The sequence below is a fragment of the Aquarana catesbeiana genome, linkage group LG01 (assembly GCF_042186555.1).
Source record: "Aquarana catesbeiana isolate 2022-GZ linkage group LG01, ASM4218655v1, whole genome shotgun sequence".
Lineage (NCBI taxonomy): Eukaryota > Metazoa > Chordata > Amphibia > Anura > Ranidae > Aquarana > Aquarana catesbeiana.
Window position 1 is genome coordinate 205,739,539 of NC_133324.1, and position 21,401 is coordinate 205,760,939.

At 39.5% G+C, this 21,401-nt stretch overlaps 1 protein-coding gene across 6 annotated transcripts in view; it reads left to right on the forward strand.

The window, feature by feature from the left end:
- SNCAIP (synuclein alpha interacting protein) overlaps nucleotides 1–21,401 on the forward strand; it is a 364,007-nt gene that overhangs the window by 320,191 nt on the left and 22,415 nt on the right. For 4 of the 6 annotated variants that reach the window (XM_073624685.1, XM_073624687.1, XM_073624686.1 and 1 more), the window contains 3 exons: nucleotides 6,616–6,696; nucleotides 11,253–12,315; nucleotides 18,166–18,236. In XM_073624685.1, coding sequence (XP_073480786.1) covers nucleotides 6,616–6,696; nucleotides 11,253–12,315; nucleotides 18,166–18,236 — 1,215 coding nt within the window. Of the gene's footprint in view, nucleotides 1–6,615; nucleotides 6,697–11,252; nucleotides 12,316–14,776; nucleotides 14,840–18,165; nucleotides 18,237–21,401 lie in introns of all 6 variants that reach the window. The other 2 variants (XM_073624689.1, XM_073624690.1) reach the window with 2 other exon arrangements.

Consider the following 21,401-nt stretch of genomic DNA (forward strand, 5'->3'; position numbering starts at 1 on the left):
CCTGATTTGGATGTAAATACCCTCAAATTAAAGATGGAAGTCTGCAGTTAAAGCACATCTTGTTTGTTTCATTTCAAAACCATTGTGGTGGTGTATGGAGCCAAAAAGATTAGAATTGTGTCAATGTCCCAATATTTATGGACCTGACTGTAGGTGTGATCAGCATGTAATTATAAATGAGGGATGTGCTTTGTATGTCCCCAAGTTCACCCCACATCCTACCGACTCCTACCAGATAAATATCTGTGAATCTGACAGTTCACCCTAAAAAAGTTTTTGCAATTTTTAGGTTCTGTCATACTGTGTGATACACTTGTGCAACCAACCCCAATCATTCACGCAAACATCAGCCATAAATCATTCTTTCTCATCCAATCAGCAATAGGCTTGCCTGCTACTGTCTGTTTCAGGCCTTTCCATTTATCTAAAAGTAACCATAACATACATTTAATCTTCTTTTAGGTGGTGGTAGAGGAATGCTGGCCACAGATTTTCACAGGTCATCAAAATGCTGGCAAGGTCCAACTAGGGTTGCCACTTTTTCTTCAAGCAAAACCCAAACACTTTAGCGGTGCACAGTAACATTTTTTTAGGAGGGAAGCTGTCTAAAGGGGAACTCTGATGGAAGGGGGTTTCTGCTCACCAAACCTCCCACTTACATCAGAGTTCCCAGCATTCCCCCTTAAATTAGGGTTCCCAAAACCCCCTTACATAAAAGTCCACAGGGTATCCCTTACATCTGAGTTCCCCCTATCTTAGTGTACTCACTCTCTTGGAGGCAGGAGAGAAAAAGGAGGGAGGAGAGAGATCAAGCCCTCTCTCCTCTCCTGTTCGTGTATGGGGGAGGGGACCCATGTGCGCACCTTTGCACTTGGCAGTTGTGGTACTTGGTTACTTGGGGAGCCACAGTCTATTCTGAATATTGTGTCTGGGTTTCAGGTGGTCTGAAACCCGGACACATGATTTAAAACCTGGACTGTCTGGGTGAATCCCGGACAGATGGCAACCCTAGGTCCAGCTGCCCTGTATTCAGCAGCTCACCACAAAGACAGGGACTCCCCGGGAGAAGATATTCACCCGAGTTGAGAAATCCAAATATAATAGGTCAAAGAGAGCACCAAACAAAAAATCCTAAAGATTTTTCATTTGGCACGCTCTTTGAACTATTCATTTAATCTCCTTAAGTCAAAATTTACAGATGGAATTGCTAAATAGGGCAAAGAGATACCTGCATCCATTATGTCACTCCCTTGCAAGCCGGATAAGAAAGGCATCATTCTCTCACTGATGGAAATGCTGAAGAATGTCACACGCCAGCAATGGAGTGGTTTTTGCTCATCAGCAAAGGAAGGGATGGCATGGAGGCCATGTGATTCTCTGCTCTGTAAAGTGATCCGGCCACATTGTTGCAAGTGTGACATGGACAAATTCTGTTTTTGTAATTTTTGTTGTCAGCTTTTCTGACTTTGTGATGCTGTTGGTGTTGGTGTGCATGCCTAGTGTCCTTAAATGGGACCCATGTAATAGAGATCTGGCTGATAAGTCTTTATTGGTGCCCATGGCAAAAAACTTTTTCTATGGACATTATTCTAGATGTCTGTCCAGGTCAAACACGATTGCTGTGTGAGATCTCAACAAAAAGCTTTTTTTTTTTCTTTTTTTTTTTAGTTATTTTGAAACTGCCATTTTAAAGCAGTAGTAGTTTCTGAATAAAGGAAAAAAAATCTCCCTGCAAGGTAATATCATGTGCTAGCGTGCATCACATACTAGCACATTATGAGAGACCTTAAAACACAAATTAAACTCAAAATACTAACAACAACTTACAAAGCCATCCACAATTTAGCCCCCAGCTACATCACTAGACTAGTCTCAAAATACCAACCTACTCGTTCTCTTTGTTCCTCTCAAGGCTTCCTGCTCTCTAGCTCCCTCTAAACATGCTCGCCTCCAGGACTTTTCCAGAGCCTCTCCAATCTTATGAAACTCCTTACCCCAATCTATCCAATTATCTCCTACTCTATTAGCTTTTAGACGATCCCTGAAAACCCTCCTCTTCAGAGAAGCCTATCCTACCCACACCTAACAACTGTATTTTCATTTTCTCCATCAGTTCATTCCCCAGTTATCACCTTTTGTTTCACTTGACCATCCCTTCTAGATTATAAGCTCTAACGAGCAGGTCCCTCTGATTCCTCCTGTATTGAATTGTATTGTAACTTTCCTGTCCGCCCTCATATTGTAAAGTGCTGCACAAACTGTTGGCGCTATATAAATCCTGTATAATAATAATAAAAAACAAAGCCCCCCAGTGGCGTGCTGTCACCGCTGCAGAGGCTTACATCTTCACCTGGTCTACTTTCTGGGTCCAGGGCTGTGGCTGCTTGAATGGCTAAGCTGCGATGACGTCACTCCAGCGCATGCGTGTGGGAGTCATGGTTTATGGCACGAAGCTCTGAAGGAACGACACGGGTATGCTGTACCTTCAGAGCACATGCGCCAGGGACGTCACCAGCTACTGCTGACTAGAATATCTCCTATACGTTCCATGTTTAGGAGATATTCATTTTTCCTATAAGGTAAGCTTTATTTTAAGTTTGCCTGTAAAAATAGGTGAAAAGAGCTTACTACTACTTTAATCCTATCAGAGCACATGGTAAATGTGTTATTTTGTGTTGCAGAGAAGGGCAAATCAGATTTGTTACTTTTCACTCTTCAGCAAATCCTCCCTTTATATGTTAGAAGTTGACCCCACCAGTATGCCCAGTGAAGGCCTTTACGAAACCCAAATGATGCCTAAAACAAGACCCTTGTGGTGCCGGATATTTCCTGCTGTTACCAAAAACCATAACAGCTAACCATTTTCTGTCAGCCAGCTGTCATCATTCACTGACACTTAGTGATTCTCTGTAAACTTTTCCTGCACTTTCATGCATTATATTGCTATGTCAGACTTTCACATTAGTCAAAGTCTATAAAGGGGAATCCAGGGTACCAGAGACGTTTTTATGATATAATGTGGTTGGGGATGAACTAAAGATGTCTGTAGAGGACGAAGTCAAGTGAGGCTAGCTGGGCTTTCTAACAGGAGTGCTGCTCTGCCATCTGCTGGCTGTTAATAATATTTGCAGCTAACAGAGGTCTACACCAACCACTTCTTCAAACTAGTGTTCTTGTTAGATATGTACTCCTACTTTTCAAGAATTAAACAGCTTGTGCAAAGCTTAGACATGAATGGAAGTGAGAATTGCATGTAAGATGCAACCTCAAAGTAATCTTTTTTTGGCAGGTATGTCTACAGCACTGTGCTGTATTACATGTTGACTTTATATTGATAGAAATAACAGACAAGCATGTCCTTATCACTCAAGTGTGCATGTCTATACACTAAGGAGACATTCTTGGCACCAGCTTATCTCCTTCCTATATTTATATCATCCTTATAACAGAGAACACTGGTCATAAAAGCTCATGTGTTGGTAGTTTACTGTCGAGAGTAATCTATCGGAAATCCTGTTTCTGATCTACCCATAGACATGGTTATGCAATCAGCAACAACAGGCAATGATCCTCTAATATCCATGTAAAATATTTTATAGATTATTCAAGCAAATACTTAACAGGCAGCTGCTGCAAAGTTAGAAATACTACCTGTGGGACGCTGGGACAAGGGAGGCCTAGTTCGATTCTCCATTGGCATTACATTATTTCTTATATCACTAATTACATTTTCTTCATTCATACTTTTGCATAACACGCCACATTGCTGATAGTGTTTACAGCCCCTGGAACTTGACCAAACTCTTATAAAAGACTTAGAATGATAAAAATGAGTATGGTCATAAGGCATGTATCCGTTCTACGTTATATGGTCCTAAGCCGCTATAGGTTGTGGGTGCTGCAATAATGAAATGGGTGGCCTCATTGGTATGTTCTATACCAGCACACCAGATTTGCAAGAGGAAAGTAATTTATTTAAATCAACATAATCATCACCTAAAAGTAGGTTTGAGAAAGCTTCAAATCCATTTAATCCACCTAATAAATCATTTATTAAAAGAACACCAAAATGAATTAAAGTAGACTTTGCTAAGTGAATGATAGCAAATAAAACAAAGCTGTGTTGACCTTGAAACCCCAATCAAGTGCAGGGGTTATTAATAAATATAGGATGTTTGCTTAAACACAATTGGTTGGTTAAAGTAAACACAGCTTCGTTGCATCTGCTAAGATCAATGAACATTTGCTTTGCTTAAAGCGGTAGTAAACTCTGTTACACCACTTGTACCTACAGGTACACTATACCACTGTAGGTACAGTAAATATCTCCTAAACCTGCACAGTTTAGGAGATATTTAGACATCACCAGCAAATTGCGCTCTTAAAGCGGGAGTCCCGCAAATTTTTTTTTTTTTAAAGTCAGCAGCTACAAATATTGCAGCTGCTGACTTTTAAAATAAGGACACTTACCTGTCCCAGGGTCCAGCGATGTCGGCACCCGAGGCCGAACCGTCCCTCGGTCCTCAGATGCTGCCACCGCCATCTTCGGTAAGGGAATCAGGAAATTAAACCTTGCGGCTTCACTTCCCAGTTCCCTACTGCGCATGCGCGAGTCACGCTGCGCAATCCGAATGGTCCCTGCTGTCTCTGGGACCCGTGTGTGTCCCAGCAGACAGCACAGGGGGACGGGAAGTGGCGTAGAGTGGGAGTCTATGCCCTGAAATGGGTGCAAATACCTGTCTTAGACAGGTATCTACACCCCCCTCCCCATTAAAAGGTGCCAAATGTGACACCGAAGGGGGGGAGGGTTCCGAAAAGCAGAGGTTCAATTTTTGTGTGAACCTCCACTTGAAGGTCTGGCTTACAGTGCAGGGCCTTCAGAGCCCGTGCCGTAAACTGCGGATCCCACTCGCATGCTTCCGGAAGGAAGACTGGGGGAAGATGTCAGCCGTCTCAGCGGTGACATCGCTGCGCTAGAGGGCTTCATTCTTAGGTAAGTCTATCATAATGTGCTAGTATGCGATGCATACTAGCACATTATGGCATTGCCTTGCAGGGAATTTGTCTTTTTTTTTAACCACCTGCGGTTTACTTTTACTGCTTTAAGTGAACCGTATATATGCCTTCATATATCAGCACCTGTGTATCTTGCTTTATTTGCTGCACTAGTGGAGGGAGCAAAAAATCTGAAAAATGTTTGTAAAATGTTTTTTTAATGCTGAACTCTGCACAGATATACAAATACACAAAGTTACACATTCCGTAAAACATCATGAGATGTATTTTTAAATTCAGCTACTTTAAGTAGCTAAATCAGTCTTGATATCAGCCTATTGTAATTTCCTGTACAGAAGCATTCAACCTGGTGGAGGGAGGGGCAGCATTAAAGTGGTTCTAAAGCCTAAACAATTTTTACCTTGATGCATTCTTGCATTAAGGTAAAAAATAATTAGGCATTGAATTTGACCCCTCAACCCTCCCCCCCTTTACTTACCTGAGCCCTCATTCAATCCATCGCTGTGCACGTCTGCAGCTCTTCTCTTCCTTCACTTCTGTGTCTCACTGGCTTTGCTGAAGCACCATTGGCTCCCAGTGCTGTCAGTCAAAGCCAGTAAAGCAGGACTCAGGCCCAATAGATGTAGCAGCAGGGCTCAGGAGCGAGAATGCACCAGTGCACCCATGAGAAGCAGCTTCCCTTGGGGGCTCTGGACAGAGAGAAGGAGCCAGGAGTGTCGGCAGGGGACCCGGGAAGACGAATCACATTGCACAGAGCAGGTAAGTATAGAGATGTTGGTTATTTAAAAAAAAAAGGTCTTTATAATCACTTTAAGTCTGTTACATACTGGCTGAATATTGTACAGTATAGCCAGTCCAACAGAAACCAGTTGACATTCAGCCAGTGTGTACAGCAGCCTGTCCAACAGAAGCCTGGATCTGGATATCTGTATTCATCTGGATTCTGTCAAACAGGCATGCTGGAAAACCAGCAGCTGACTGGCATCTGTTTGACCGGTGTGTTCTGGGGGGGAGGCACAATAGCTCAGAACACAATAGCTCAGCAGGGAGATCACTGTACTAACATTGCATAGTTAGTACAGTGAGCTCCTCAGTTTTTTTTTAGTTCAGTCTGCTGGGTTGAACGAAAAAAACTACCTGTGCGTACCAGGCTGTAGGGCTTCAATCAAATGGCATACATGCTTATATGCTGACAAAGAACATGGTGACAGTAAGGGAGGGCAGAGAGTGATTTATCAGTATTTTGCTGCTCCCTCTGGGTTCAATCATAGTGTGAAGGCAGGAAGGTTGCCAGGAGCTGTTCTGCTTACCTACATTAAAGAAAAGTCAGGTCACTGGCCTAGCTGTACTATCTGCATAGGATCATTTGGCAGGTGAGGCAGCTACAAACATGTAATCTAACTTCGTATTTAATTTTTAGTGTAGAGTTCAGCTTTAAAATATATATCTTGTTTCCTAGTATAACAGTAGACCATCTTGTATTGCAGAGCTGTATGTTTTCCAGTTGAACAATGCAATAATGACATGCAGAAGCTATAAGTGGTGTCTTGGGAATGGTTATATCCAACAGAACTTCAGTTTAATCTCTTTTCTTTACAGGCAGACGGCAGAGCGTATCACTTTACAGACACACCTCCAGCAGCTACTGGAAGCACAGCGATCCCTGCCAACATCCCCCAGGTATTATAATGCCTCCCATTTATTCCCTGCCAAAAGATTCAATAAAGAGGGAATCCAAATAATACAGGAAGCAAAGATAACAGAATTCGGGAAACTCTGATTTGCTTGACAGGAAACTTTCATTTCCTAGTTAACAAACTATGTCAGAGATTGTCCATGTGAAAAAAATAACATTGAAGGAAAACATGGGAACGTAACAATGGAGGTTGAAGCTTTAATTACACAAATAGTAAAGCTGTAAGCAGACACTTCCTCCATGTTAACCTTTCACCTTCATAAACCCCAATACATGCAAAGGAACCAGTACAATCAAAGGCCTGGTTCACACCTATGCATTTTTTAGCGCGTTTTCAGTTTTGCAGAAACATATTACAGTCCATATAACATGGTTTCCTATGGATGTAGTTCATATCTGTGCATTTTATGGAAAGGGCCAGGGACTTATATGCAAACTGCAACCTGCATAGGTGTGAACCAGGCCTTAAGTGCAATATTTAATTTTACAGGTGGTGTGGTTATTGGGAGTGTGGAGAATCTGGGGCATGCGTGACAAGCTCATCTGAGGAATGTGAACAATAATGACTATAATGTTGTAATATTTCTGCAGGTGTCCAAAAGATTGCAGAAAATAAGTTACAAATCTAAAACAGTAAAGAACCTGGCAAGTAGTGGATCTTATAGATTGGTAATGTGTGCTGTTTAATAAAGACACTTAAAATACATACATTTTTTAATCAATTTCAAATCCCAACTCCGTGCTGTGTTAGACCCCACTGTCTGCCCTCCTTTTCCCATCCCCAAAGCTCACAACTTATTTCAAAATCAAAATTCCATTACACATAATCCAATAGTCTTTTGGCTGGTCATATGACATCATGGGTACTTTTTCTTCCCCAGCGTGAATACTCCTGGACAGAGAAGTCACATAATGATGTGTGTTCTGTTCAAGTACTGTGAGCACAGGCCAGAGTGATAACTAGGGAGTCCATCCATGGTGGTCTGGGTTGAAAACAAGTGGGTTAGATGGTGCTGTTATCATTCAATCTTGAAGAGTTGGATTGCACAGTGATGAGTCTGCAGGGAACAGCGCCTCAGAAGTGAATATATTAACAAAGGATGCCTTTTTATTTTTAAACATGGTGGTACTTATATTTTTATTTTATTACAGAACTGAAATTGGGCTTTATATTATTACTGTATAAAGTAAAAGCCTATGAGAACAAAATTTGTGTTATTAAAAGCAAACTGTTATGGTTGAATATAAAAGATATAGACATTATAAAATTGGCTGTATCAAATTTCCTAAACTCTGCAGATAATTAAAACAAAAAAAGAAATCAACTTGGCATGTAAGTTGAAAAAGAAAATGCTAATATTATTCAATGAAATCCAAAAAGTTTTTACAAGTGTATAAACTTTAAAAAGAAGTCTCATAACCTAGCCATGTAAAAGATACATTAGAAAATATAATCACTGAGACTTGAAATGTGTTTTTTTTAGCCACCTTTACAAAGTAGTTGCCAATGCCAGATAATATAGTGAAGTAATGCAGCCAACTCTTCACACATATTATTGCTTGCCTAACATAAGAGCACAGGAACAGTAATGGCCCCTACACATGATCCGAAAATCGGACCATTATACCTAAAGAAGACACATAAAATGCCTAGCCCAGGTGGCATAATTCCTATGAAAGGGTTTATAGACCACTATATCTTTTCTTTTAACTTGGTCAGATCTACAATTCTGGTGCCAGATGTACAGCTGATATTGTACTGCATGAAGTGTAAAGGATAAAAGAAGTGCAAAAAACTAGATCCTAGACCATGTAAACCTGACTTCTGTTGTGTAAAAATTATTGGAAAAGCGTGCTGAGGGATGATATGCAAAATACATATTGGAGAATGTTCTTACAAAAGAGAATTACCATGGATTTATGTAGGATAGGTTGTGTGTAATTAGCAAGTAGAGTTTTTATGCGGCATTGGAAAACTGGATGTTGGATGTAAAAAAATCTGGATTGAATTTTTAAATGAAAAAAGAGCTGGGTTGGAAAAACTGGACTAAAAACAAACACTCTAGAAGTTATGTACTGTATATGCCTATATCCCAGATTATTGATTTCACTTTTTTTTTTTTTTTATTGCAAGGACTTTATCAACAGCCGTGACAGTAAAATACATATTGAAGAAAGATATTACGTTTTATTTTACTTTTGTTTTTGTTTTAGTGGTTAGGACATGGGAAATATGCCACATGGAATACTAATGGCAAGATTCGTAGCAGAAAAGAAAGTTGATATCACTAGTTATAATTACTAAAGGATAGTATGACAGCAGTATATTTTACTAGCAGAAAAACTTCATGCAAAGCTACAATAGAAATGTCCTCAAGACAATATCCTGCCCACTGGGGCTTTTGAACCCTAAACTCCAAGCAAAACCCCAGGTTAATCTTCTAGTGTAAGTGTAAAAACCAGCTCATGGCTTACCTGATCCATTGTTTTCACTGCTAGTGCCCAATTTATTCATAAACCCATTAAAAGTTGCCACCATTTCTGTTAAAAATGACCCGTCATTGCTGATCTCTTCCCTTGAACAGGGTATTTGATTGTGTAACCACCGTCTGTTGTTGTCCTTGCTAGGCTGTGCTGGCATCACTACATGTTTCTGGTGGTGGTTCTGGTCTATTGCCTGTGGCTATATGGTTGGTGACAGAGCAGGAGAGAGCCACAAAGACCGCTGTCCACCCCACAGACTACATCCCTAAGTGTTCATGGGAAATGTATTCCTGTGAAGTGTGCCTCAAGTAGAAAGTGGGATAGGGCTTGCTTAGATTCACCCCCATGGCCAAAGGGGATCCCTCACATTTTCAGGAACAATGAGTGGATTCACAACAGATACAAATACTTTCTTTGAGATAAAGAAGAAGGTAATATGAATAAATTACATACAAAGCAGTTGCACATAGGAGGAGGATACTAACAGGAAAAAGATGGGGTAACCCCTTAATTTTGCTTTAAACTAGTGCTTTGCTAAACCAAAACACCAAACATATTGGATAATACTGCCTTGGTTTCTGGGTTTCATCGACATGGGGTTGTTCTTGTTAAAATGCCTGAAGTAAAGGAGCATTGCATAGGGGTTGATTTACTAAAACTGGAGATGGCAAAATCTGGTGCAGCAGTGCATTGTAGCCAATCAACTTCTAACTTCAGCTTGTCCAATTAAGCTTAGACAAAATAAGAAAACTGGAAGCTAATAGGTTTCCATGCAGAGCTGCACCAGATTTTGCACTCTCCAGTTTTAGTAAACCAACCCCATAAACTCTTCTACCTTTACCTAACCTGCAGGAAAGTTTTTCCTGTGTTTCTTCACAGGCTTACCAGAATTATCAGGAAAAAATTCTCTCCACCATGGGGCAAAATGTGGCGACAGTTGCCCAGACTAGAACAGTTGACATTTCTGAGAGTCTGAACTTGACAGAATTTTGTTTTTACCTAGATAACCATGTAAACGTGTATTAATTTTCTTTAAAAATGGCATACCTAATTTCTGTTAAGTAACTTGGTGTGAGGGGAAACAGACCTCTGCTTTGATGGATTCAGATATCGATCTGTACTCAGTTTTTTTTTAACCTCATTCTTGAAGTTGTGAGGATTACGTATACATTATCACAAGCTAGAGTTTCACATCTTGAAATGCACTTATATGTCTTGTAATATAGGGACTGTTTGTTTAGCATGTTGAGCAAGAATTCCATAGCCTAATAGCACACCATTAAGTCAGTGAGACTGCTCATCAAATCTAGTCTTCGTAGTCTAACATGCAATAGTGTAATTTAATAGTCAAACTTGGGAAGGATCCTGCATCTGATTCATGTGAATTTCCTACCACAGAACTGGTTGGATGGAAGAATAAAATGTATCTATCTGTATGTAAACCAAATGCATAAACTTTTCAACAAGTTGCTAGAGAAAGAGCATTGAATATATTTCTAATGTTCTATGTATTGTACTGAAATCTAGATTAGGATAATATATAAACTACAATTCCAAAAAATTAAAACGGTAATACATAACAATATACACATCATCCTATTGAAAAGTGTTTACTTATTTAGAAACAATACCAGAAAAACCCCACATTAAGATATTGATGTGTGTATGCTTTCTCGCAGTTCAAAATCCTGATAAATATTGTACAAAAGGAATAGCTGTCGCTGGGCAAATCAGAGCATTCACTACTTAGTGCAGCATAGACGACATTGCGGCTGGTTGTCTGAAAAAGGTGAAGAGCAAGGTTAGACAGACCAGGAAAATTGAAGGAGCTAGTTTACTATGGCTAGCTGGACTGAAGAAATTAAACTGTCCATGTCTCTTAAATTGTGCTGGATAACATAGAGAGTGTACAGTATATGCTATTATGATAATAGTGATACTTATTTCAGTAGTTATGTCTGTTTTCAATGAATATGCTTACATATTCATTTGGCATGTAGGCAAACACAACCAAAATAAAAAAAGCCATGTTTCAGGATGTTTTTTCTTTTCACAGTTCACCATCTTCTCCAGCATCTGGCAGTCTTCAGAAGAAGACATTGGAATCAGAGGATATGGCACAGAAGAACAAACTTAATGGTATTTATGAAAACTATCAGTCTCTTGGTGCATCCATTCCCAACAGACTCAGATGTAGAACCCTTGATGAAGAGTCTGATAAGATTCTAAGGCAGCTATTGGGAAAAGACTTAGCAGACAATGTTTCTAGTCCTGAAAAACTCTCACTGGAATTTCAAGATGGGCTGGCAAATCGTAGTGGGAAACGGATGCCACTGGAGAAAAGAGAGTTCAAGTTGGCTCGCCTAAGGCAGATTATGCAGAGGTCTCTCAGTGAATCTGACACAGACTCCAATAACTCAGAGGATCCGAAGAATACGCCAATTAGAAAAATTGACAAACCAAGGCCACAGCCTATAGTAGAAAGTGTGGAAAACTCGGAAACTCTTCAGATGATGATTAAAAAACATACACAGTCAAGCACCGCAGGACGGAGGTTTGTTTTGGGGCTCAAATCCAAGTCTGTGGATGGCCATAGTCCATCTCCAACGTCAGAAAGCAGTGATCCAGACAATGAACTTCAGTACCAATCAGGGAGCATACTTCAGTCTTCAGAATCTGCACTTTCTTCTTCAACCAACTCCTCAGCACAGAAGACAACAAGCCCAAAAAGTGCTTTAAAATCCCCATCCTCTAAACGTAAGACTTCCCAAAACCTGAAACTCAGGGTGACTTTTGAAGACCCCATTGTTCAGGTAGAACAGACTGAGGTAGATAATGAAAATAAAGATAAAGATGGTGGAAAGACTTCTCCAAAAGCTTCAACTAACAGTGAAATAGGGGAGCAGCAGAAAAGGACATTTGGTGCTTTACGATCTATTATGGAAACTTTTAGCAACAACCAGAATAACAACAATAACTCTCAATCTGTGAACAACGTCAAAGCACCTTCATCGTCATCGTCATCATCATCATCATCACTGTCTTTTTCCTCATTAGGCAGAAAGTCAACAGATACAAAGGCATCTCTTGCAAATAGTGGAAAAGGAAAAAACAAAACTGTAAGTGAAAAGAAAAATACTGTTCCTTCCATAACAAGATATACAAGCCAATATTTATTTTAATTTTGTGACCTCTGACATTGGAGTTGTTTACCTTCAAGTAGTATATTCAAGATTACCAGTCATTAGTTATTGTGGCTACAAAAATGTTATTTTTTTGGGCTTTTTTTCCTTTATTTTTATCTGGTGATATTGCCAGTTACACAATTCGTGTACTAGGCTGACAACTCTTACTCATCATAGCACAGATGAATAAGACTCATTCACACTTTATGTACTCCTTCCCCCTAGGACAGGAAGTGTGTTAAAGGATAAGTTCACCTTTTAGAACAGGTTACAAGCTACACCCATATTTAGGGTGTAACATGTTCTTGTTCTGCTCCTCACCCCCTCACTGCCCCCCCTCAGTGTTACATCAGATGGGAGTTCTTCTTCCATTTTGATTTTGAAGACAGCGCTTTGATTTTGAAGACAGTGCAGTGCTCTCCCCACACAGCCGCACCATTCATTCACAGAAATCTGTGAATGAAAAAACTACAAGTCCTGTCTTCCACTGCAACAGATGGACTTAAAGTTTGAATGAACTGCAGGCATGCTGATCAGTATGCTCATAATTTATTCACACTGCCTACAGCTCTGAAAATGACAGCTCGTACAGAGGTACGGGCAACAGAGCTGCAAGCAGTGTGTGAAGGAGACTGACATTGCACCCGTAATTTGCTGATCATGGGTGCAATACTTTGCAGACTCCTGTTTTAAAAAATAATAAATGCAATTTTTTTACCTACAATAAGATGTGCAATCATTATTTTTAATGAAGGTTGATCTTAGCCTTTAAGAACATGAAATGCCTCCCCTCCTCTCTTCTCCATAACAAGGTAAGGTGTTTTGTGCAGTAGTCCATGGAGAGAGCTGGAAACAATGTAAATAATAAATGTACTACACAAGCAGACGGCACATAAAATTAGCTCACAAGATTTCTAGCAGAATCAACAAGCTTTTGTGAACTTTTCAAACAGATATGACAAAACCCTAGAACTTTTTTTGTACATTAATGTTTCTTGCACATAACCATAAGTGAGCATTCACTTTACTATATAGTCTAGTAAATCAGCTGTAGCTAAGGCAGAACTTCAGTGGGTGAAGAGGATGTAAGTACATCAAATAAAAAGGCGCCACTCTCCTGACCAGCCTTCATAGTATGAGAATGAGATTGGCTTCAGCCTGCAAGTCTCTTCCAAAAGGCCACACCCTGGATGTCTTTTGCTCCACCCGCTAGGGGCTAAACCCTGGTGGATGGGGCGAACTGTGTCAGGGGCATGGCCTTTTGACAGAGACTGGCAGGTTGAAGTCGATCTCACTCTCATACTTTGGTGACTGTTCAGGGGAGCGGCATCTTTTTCATTCAATATATGCACTGCTTTGGATGGGCTTATTGGCAGCCTGCATCCCTTTACCTGAGGATCCTGGGAATGCAATCCCCAACTACCCAGATAGCAAGCAACTGTGCTGCAAGTTTGAAAATGACTTGCTAAGCTATTGCTAGACTTGCCAGGCTTCAGAAGTTTGTTGCACAATTGCAGCAAGTCTGCATTGCATGACTCCAGATCAGCCTTCTTTGCAAACATTCTGCAAGTCTGCTGCAAGTTCTGGTTCAGTTATGTTGTGCAATAGTCATCCCACCACAGGGGTCACTGTGACTTGCAGAGCTCTTGCTGTAGACTCACCACTGCAACTTTGCTCTTGTTAGAGACTTGCCACACAAATTTGCTACAAATTGGAAAAGTGCCAGCTTGAACTTGTGCTTCAAGTGTACAACTTACATTTCAACACTGCCACAAATTTGTGGCAAATTTTCCTTGCTATCTGGGTATGAGTGGTATTCTAGGTTCAGCTTGGGGTCGTAGAGGATGTAAGTGTTACATTGTCCTTGAGGTCACAGTGCCCATAGCAGCTATTCCTCTTTTTTCTACCAACTGCATGTTCACATTAAATTCAATACAGAACAAAACAGCATTTCACTTTCAAACTGATGTATAACCTTTTTGTGGCCTTATCGTAGAAATTAACTTTTTTTTTTAAAGATTACATGAAAAATATAAACATAAAAAAATTGTAAATCGTAAACAAATAAAAACACTATGCACCTTTTTATTAAAGTACTGAAGCACACCAGCTGGTATTTTTATGTTACTGTATATAAAAGGAATCAGATTTTTTAATAGAACCTTTTAGCAGTCATTTACTGCGAAAGAGATGGAAAGCACTCTCAGTTTTGTAAATATAAAATAGTAGGTATTTGGTTTATTTGAGTGACATTATTTAAATATTTTGTTTACAGATTTATTATCTATTTTTATTTTGTAATATCAGGGTATATTATTATTTAGACTATCCCATATGGATAACTGACAGCTGCATGCATAGTTATAATATATTTCTTCTGCTCTTTTGTTTACAGTTAGCTGTCAGACAGCGTATTTCATGTCTGTCAATACGCTACATGTTCTAGCTGCAGTTAAAGGTCTGGTTCACATTTACTGAATTATTATAGACTTATAGTAAGTAAAGTTCAAGGATTGTGTGTTAACACACATATATATAATAAACATTCAGTCATGTGAAAAATTAAGTACACCCCATAGAAATTGTTGACTTTTTCAACAGGCAAACATTGTATTTTTTATAAAACATTGACTACAGATCAAGATGTTATACTTGAATAGGAACACAAGAAAAATGTGCCTTTTTAATTGTTTATTCAATAAAAATATCAATAATTGTAAAGGTGTCCTGTGAAAAAAGTTAATTCAGATAAGTACACCCTTGGTATCAAAAGCTGATATTGACCCAGTAGCAGAAATTACTTCTTGTAGGCATTTTGTCTAACAGGCTCCGATATCAGCTCATTGACTGTGCAAAATGCCTGTCTCAAAATCGGAATAAAAAAAAGGAATTAGAGCTTTGACTAGGACAGTCAATTACCCTCTATGTCTTCTTTTCGAGCCATTTCTTGCTGGAGTTTCCAGTGTCATTCAGATTATTATTGTGCTAAAAGAATCATTTTTGGTTCAACATTTGAACAAATATCCTCAAATTTCTATAAGGCACACTTGCCATTAGATGAATATATAGTTGACTCAATGACTCTAAGCTGCTAGGCCAAGAAGCAGCAGAGAAACCCTAAACCACAACATTTCCACACCATTCTTCACGGTGGTTATGAGATTTGTCTCCTGAAATAATGTCTTTGCATGGTTTAAAATATGTCTACTGTTACTGTGACCAAACAACTCTATCTTTGATTGATCAGTCTTCAGAACATTTTTTCCAGAAGGCCTAGTTTTTGACTATATGTTCATGTTGTTTTGGAAAGCAATGGCTTTTTTAAACCCACCTTTCATGCAGATTAAATTGGTGCAATCTCTTTCTGATTGTAGATGCATGCACTTTGAACCTAACTGAATTACCTGAATACCCTGCAATGAAATTTTTGGGTGTTTGGAAACTTCTTTTTAGCATCACCTAACTTTTGGGATGAATTTGCTGGGTTGGCTAGTCCTGGTCAAAAATGAGCAACTGTTTGAAATATATGCCACTTGTAGAATATTTTCCTCACAGTGGAATGATTTATTTTAGATCATTTGTTGATCTTTTAGCCTCCCCTTCCAGACTCATAGGCATCCACAACTTTCTTTCTAAAGGGCCTTAGAGAGTTCTATTAGTCTTGGTATGATGACACCACACATGTCAGTAGCAAACAGAAACCCAGGCCTCAGATGTCTAAGGTTTAAATAAGACAGGTTCCACCTGCATTCTCCCTAAGGACATTTTAATCATTGGCACCTAATGTTGAACACCAGACTCTAATTTATTGATTTGAAATTGTGGTAAATGTATGGGGTGTACTTACTTTTTTTCATAATACAAATCTTAATTTTAGTTAATTTAGACCATAAAAATGAATACACCATGTCAATGTTATGTGTATTTTAAGAGCTAATATTTGCCTGTTGAAATATGTGAAAAAAGTCAACAATTTACATTGGCTGTACCTAATTTTTCATACAGCTATGCATATATTAAGGCACTGGCTGGCAAGATTGTGGAAGGTGTATATGTGACCTGTGCCTGCAAAATCCTTAAATAATTTTTGCGGTCACAGCATACACTTTAATTTTTAACATCAGCATTGTAATAGCAATATAAATAATAGTTATTTTGGACAATACAGGGTTACTTCGAAAAAATCTCCTTTTATGTTGTGAGTTCTGCCTGTCTGCTGGCCATTCCTTTCCATAACTTTCTGGATTCCCTGCATGCTTTGCAGCTTCTCTGCTGTTTACTTTCAACTTTTAAGGACTATATATCCCATGTTACTTTGCTGCCTGCAAGCAGTGATTCCTGTACTAACTGTCCTTAAACTCCTCCCCTCAGCACCTCTATATAGTTCAAAAGGCAGGCTCTGTGAATTGACACAGCAATGTCTACTCACCGGGCATAGTAAATATGTGTCACAGAATTCAAGGAAGAAAATATGTGTGGATCTTTGTAAAGTAAGTTTACAAACCTCAAGATCAATCAGATTGATACGAGTGGGCTAGAAATAATTGAAATACAATGTAGAAATGTATATATGATTTTACATTTTGACCATAGATATGCTTTAATGTGCATAAGTGTACCTGGGAGAAATCATGCAATTTAGGCAAAAAAAGTGGACACTGCAAATATTGATTTGATTTAGGTCTCTAAGGCAGTCTTGACCACGTGCATTTTTGAACTTGTCAGTTTCCAACTCTGGTAGCTTTCCTTATACCTTGGGAAATTTCCTATCAATTCCTGTTGTGATCCCGGGACAGGGAGTAAGAGGAGATGTCTCAGCAGGGCCAAAGCAATTAAAAACTGAGAGGGGTTTACAGTAAATGTTCCCTACTTTAGCCAAACCTTAAAAAAAAACAAAAAAACAACTGTGTTGTCTTTAGATTTAATATGTTTAACTGATTTAATATTACTATCTTAAATATTTTAAATCAGTTTACCTCTAGAGCAAATGTATTATATTATAGTTAAAAACAAACCAAAATTACCAAAGCTTCTTTGGATTACAGTGAACAAGGAGACATAGCCTTCCTAGAAAGTGGTTTGCTAATAGAGATCTTGGGTGTCTTAAAGTGGTTGTAAATAACAAACATATCATACTTACCGCCACTATGTAGTTCATTTTGCACAGAGTGGCCCCGATGCTCGACTTCTGGGGTCCCCGGCGGCTCTGGTAGCTCTTCCCCGCATCAAGTGTTCATGCTGGAGAAGGCTCTCCTAAGGTGGACACCCGTGCTGGCGCGTTCCCATTTCCTGCATCTGTGTACATTAACACAGAATGCAGGACTCGGCCCCACCCCCCCAGGTCATTGGATTTGATTGACAGAAGCGGGAGCCAATGGCTGCGCTGCTATCAATCTAGCCAATCAAGACCGAGACAATGGGCAGAGGGGAAGAGCGCGTCTCCGCCAAGGGAACAAACAGGCTCAGGTGAGTAAAACGGGGGGCTGGGGGGCCGGTCAGTGTGAGAAGTTTTTTCACCTTAATGCATAGGATGCATTAAGGTGAAAAGACACGAGGGTTTACAACCCCTTTAAGGTATAGTTTGATTTTGGGCCAAGCCTATTTTGTGAATATTTTAGCTTAGAAATGTTGGTAAGTATAGTATATGCAATGGAACCATGCACGGTCTTTACATATTTAATTCATGAACCAAGTACAAATAAAGCATGTTTTTCTTTATATATGCACTGTAATGTAAGCATGCTGCATGCTGCATGTACTGATCTTTATATTACAATTCCCTAGGAATCTTGTGTCTGCTGTGCCAAACTTTCCTCTAGTGCATTGCTCGAAGATCTTCTTCCTAATCATGCATGGTATGTGGGGGTGCTTTTGATTATAGAGGTTTCCTTTCTCTTTTCTATGCTATTTTGCACATTTATTTGCATGCTCCTTTGAAATCATCCTGTGAGCAGGAATATAAATCAAGTAGCAAGGCCAAAGCACGTTTGTCCATTGCAATTAGCAGTGCACATCTTTAAGTCTGTCTTGCTGACAGGCCTAGCAATGTAGATTTGGCTATGCTGCTTTGCCTCATATAAAAAGAGAAGACCTTGTCATAAATTCATCTTGCGGCATGCTACATCTTGGCGTGACTCTCGGTCCCTGCACAGCAAGAGTCATATAACAGATGATGTGAATGGAAACTACATTTCCTGTCATGTGTGGGAAAGTCACCTCCAGAATTCTCAAACCTGGATAGTGCAAGCCCAGGATAGATTATGGTGGACGGGAGCTCATAAAATTCTGTTTACATTTACAATGTGTCATTAGTGAATTTGTACTTTACTGAAGGTTGTGGAAGGAAGGTGCTACATTCATTGCATTCTTCACTTTAGCTTCAGACTTGTCTCTCATGATGCTTTGTACACCTCAGCATTAATACTTATTATGGTAGTATAGAAAAGAACTGCTATTTTTTGTATACAGTCTAGGTTCAGTTCAGCTGCAGGCATCTTAGGTTGAGGCTAGTAGTTTTAGGAGGGTTGTAACCACTTTCATCTGTCCAGCAAAGGCAGTTTGTTCCCAAGCAAGGGGTAGGTGCAGAATACCTTTACAAGGATAATAAAAGTGTCCTGCCAATTCTGGGCTCTGTTCATTAATGGCACAGATAGCCCTTGCAGCGACACACACTCTCCAGTCTGCTAGCACAAATCTCAAATTTAGGCCACCTGTGACTTACTCCAGGATAAAAAATTTGGAGTGGAACCGGTGCAGTGTGCTGACCAAGGATCCCACCCACCCTTTCCCTGGCCAGACTCCTGAGCCTTCAAAGCAAAGGAATTTGGATTCTTGTCAAAGGCTTTTTACCTCTGAAGCCATTTACTACACAAATCATCCCAGCTAAGGTAACAAGTTTATGCCATTCTAGACCATACACTGGGCTTTCTAGGATTGTTTATGGCAATATATCATTTATTTTATATGAGGATTCTACAAAAAGTTTTACTTTTTTAAACTCTATTAAACATAAAAAAGTGTGGAAACTTTTTAAGGAGCCCTCATATATTCAGATTTTTTTTCCTTTTTGTAATGTTTTTAACTGCTTCAGCCCCGGAAGATTTGGCTGCCGAATGACCGGGTCATTTTTTGTGATTCTGCACTGCGTCGTTTAACTGAGAATTGCGTGGTCGTGCGATGCTGCACCCAAACAAAATTGACGTCCTTTTTTTCCCACAAATAGAGCTTTCTTTTGGTGGTTTTTATTTTTTGCGCTATAAACAAAGAAAGAGCAACAAGTTTATAAAAAAAACAATATTTTGTACTTTTTGCTATAATAAATATCCCCAGCTAATTTTTTCTCAGTTTAGGTCGATATGTATTCTTCTTCTTCTATGTTTGGTAAAAAAAATCGCAATAAGCTTATATTAATTGGTTTGCGCAAAAGTTATAGCGTCTACAAAATAGGGGATAGATTTATAGCATTTTTTAAATTTATTTTTTTCTACTAGTAATGGCAGCGATCTGTTATTTTTAACAGGACTATGACATTATGGCGGACGCATCAGACACTTTTGACACATATTTGGGACAATTGGCATTTATACAGTGATCAGTGCTAGAAAAATGCCCGTGTTCCCTGCTACGTGTTTCTAACTGAAGGGGTAGGGTACTGACTAGAGGAAGTGACAGATCGTGGTTCCTAGCTAATAGGAACACACGATCTGTCACTCCTCTCAGAACAGAACAGGGATAGCTATGAGGGTTCGCGGGATCGTGCCAGCCGCAGTAAAATGACGGCGACTGGTTGGCAAGGGGTTAAAGTAAAACACATTAACATACAGCATCTACTGCTGTAGGCCAATAAAGTAAGGAAAAGACCTAGTTTACATAGGCGTATTACAGCATATACCCTTACAAGGGCCGTGTTTGTCCGCATGAGGATGCACAGGTGTTCCATGGATCCTTGTGCAGGCAGTCCTATTCGTGTCAATAGGGATGCAACAGATGGACAGACACAGCCACTGCTCCCAATCAAACAGCCGTGCAGGTGCTGGTGCACGGCCCCCCTAAGGGCTGTCAAATTGGGAGCAGCAGCTGTGCTCATGCAGCCACTGCATCCCAATTGACATGAATGAGACCACCTGCACGGGGATGTATGGAGCCCCTATGCATTCCTGTGCAGACAAACATGGTCCTCACACGGGTGTACACTGTAGTACACCCATGTGCATGAGACCTTAGGCAGAATAGAACTACTAAAGAATTGGGGTATGTTCACCTTGCAAAGTAAATTTTCACAGATTTGTAAATGAGATAAAGCTAAGTGAACGTTTACTTTGAAAAAAGTACCTAATCATGTGCAAGGAAAAAAAGACAGAATTTTTGCACACACATTATTGGATGATTAAAGTCAATACAGCTTCACCTTATTCACTAAGCTAAACTAAGTGAAAATTTCACTTTGCAAAGTGAACACCCTATACTCATATAGTAAATCAAACCCATTGTTTCTGTTCTTGAGATTATATGGATAATATTAGTACATAGGTGTGTGCACAGGGCCTGGGCACACCCTAATCACCCTGTGTGGTGCAGATTCCCCCTGTTTAAACCACTGATATTTCACCAAAGCCCCCTAAAATAAATTAAATTGTAAAAAATTATAAAAAATAAAAAATATTGATATCAATCTCTGCCCTACTGACACTGTGCACTGCACTACTGGCACCATATAAATACACCTGCATACACACATATGTGTTTGAGCTTTGAGGTGCACACCCTAATGTAATAGGCTGTGCACACCTATGTATTAGTACAATTAATTAATATAGTTATAGTATTATAAAATAATAACACTAAGCAAGTCATTCCCTGCTTTTTTTAAATATACGTATGGACAATGTACAGCAGTAAGTCACACAAGTCATAGTTTACAAATGTTTTACTTCCTCAGTGGTGGTCAGAAATTCCCATACTGGATTTGTTGGTGTTTTTGACATCTAATACACTAGTCTTATTGCTAACAGATAACCCAC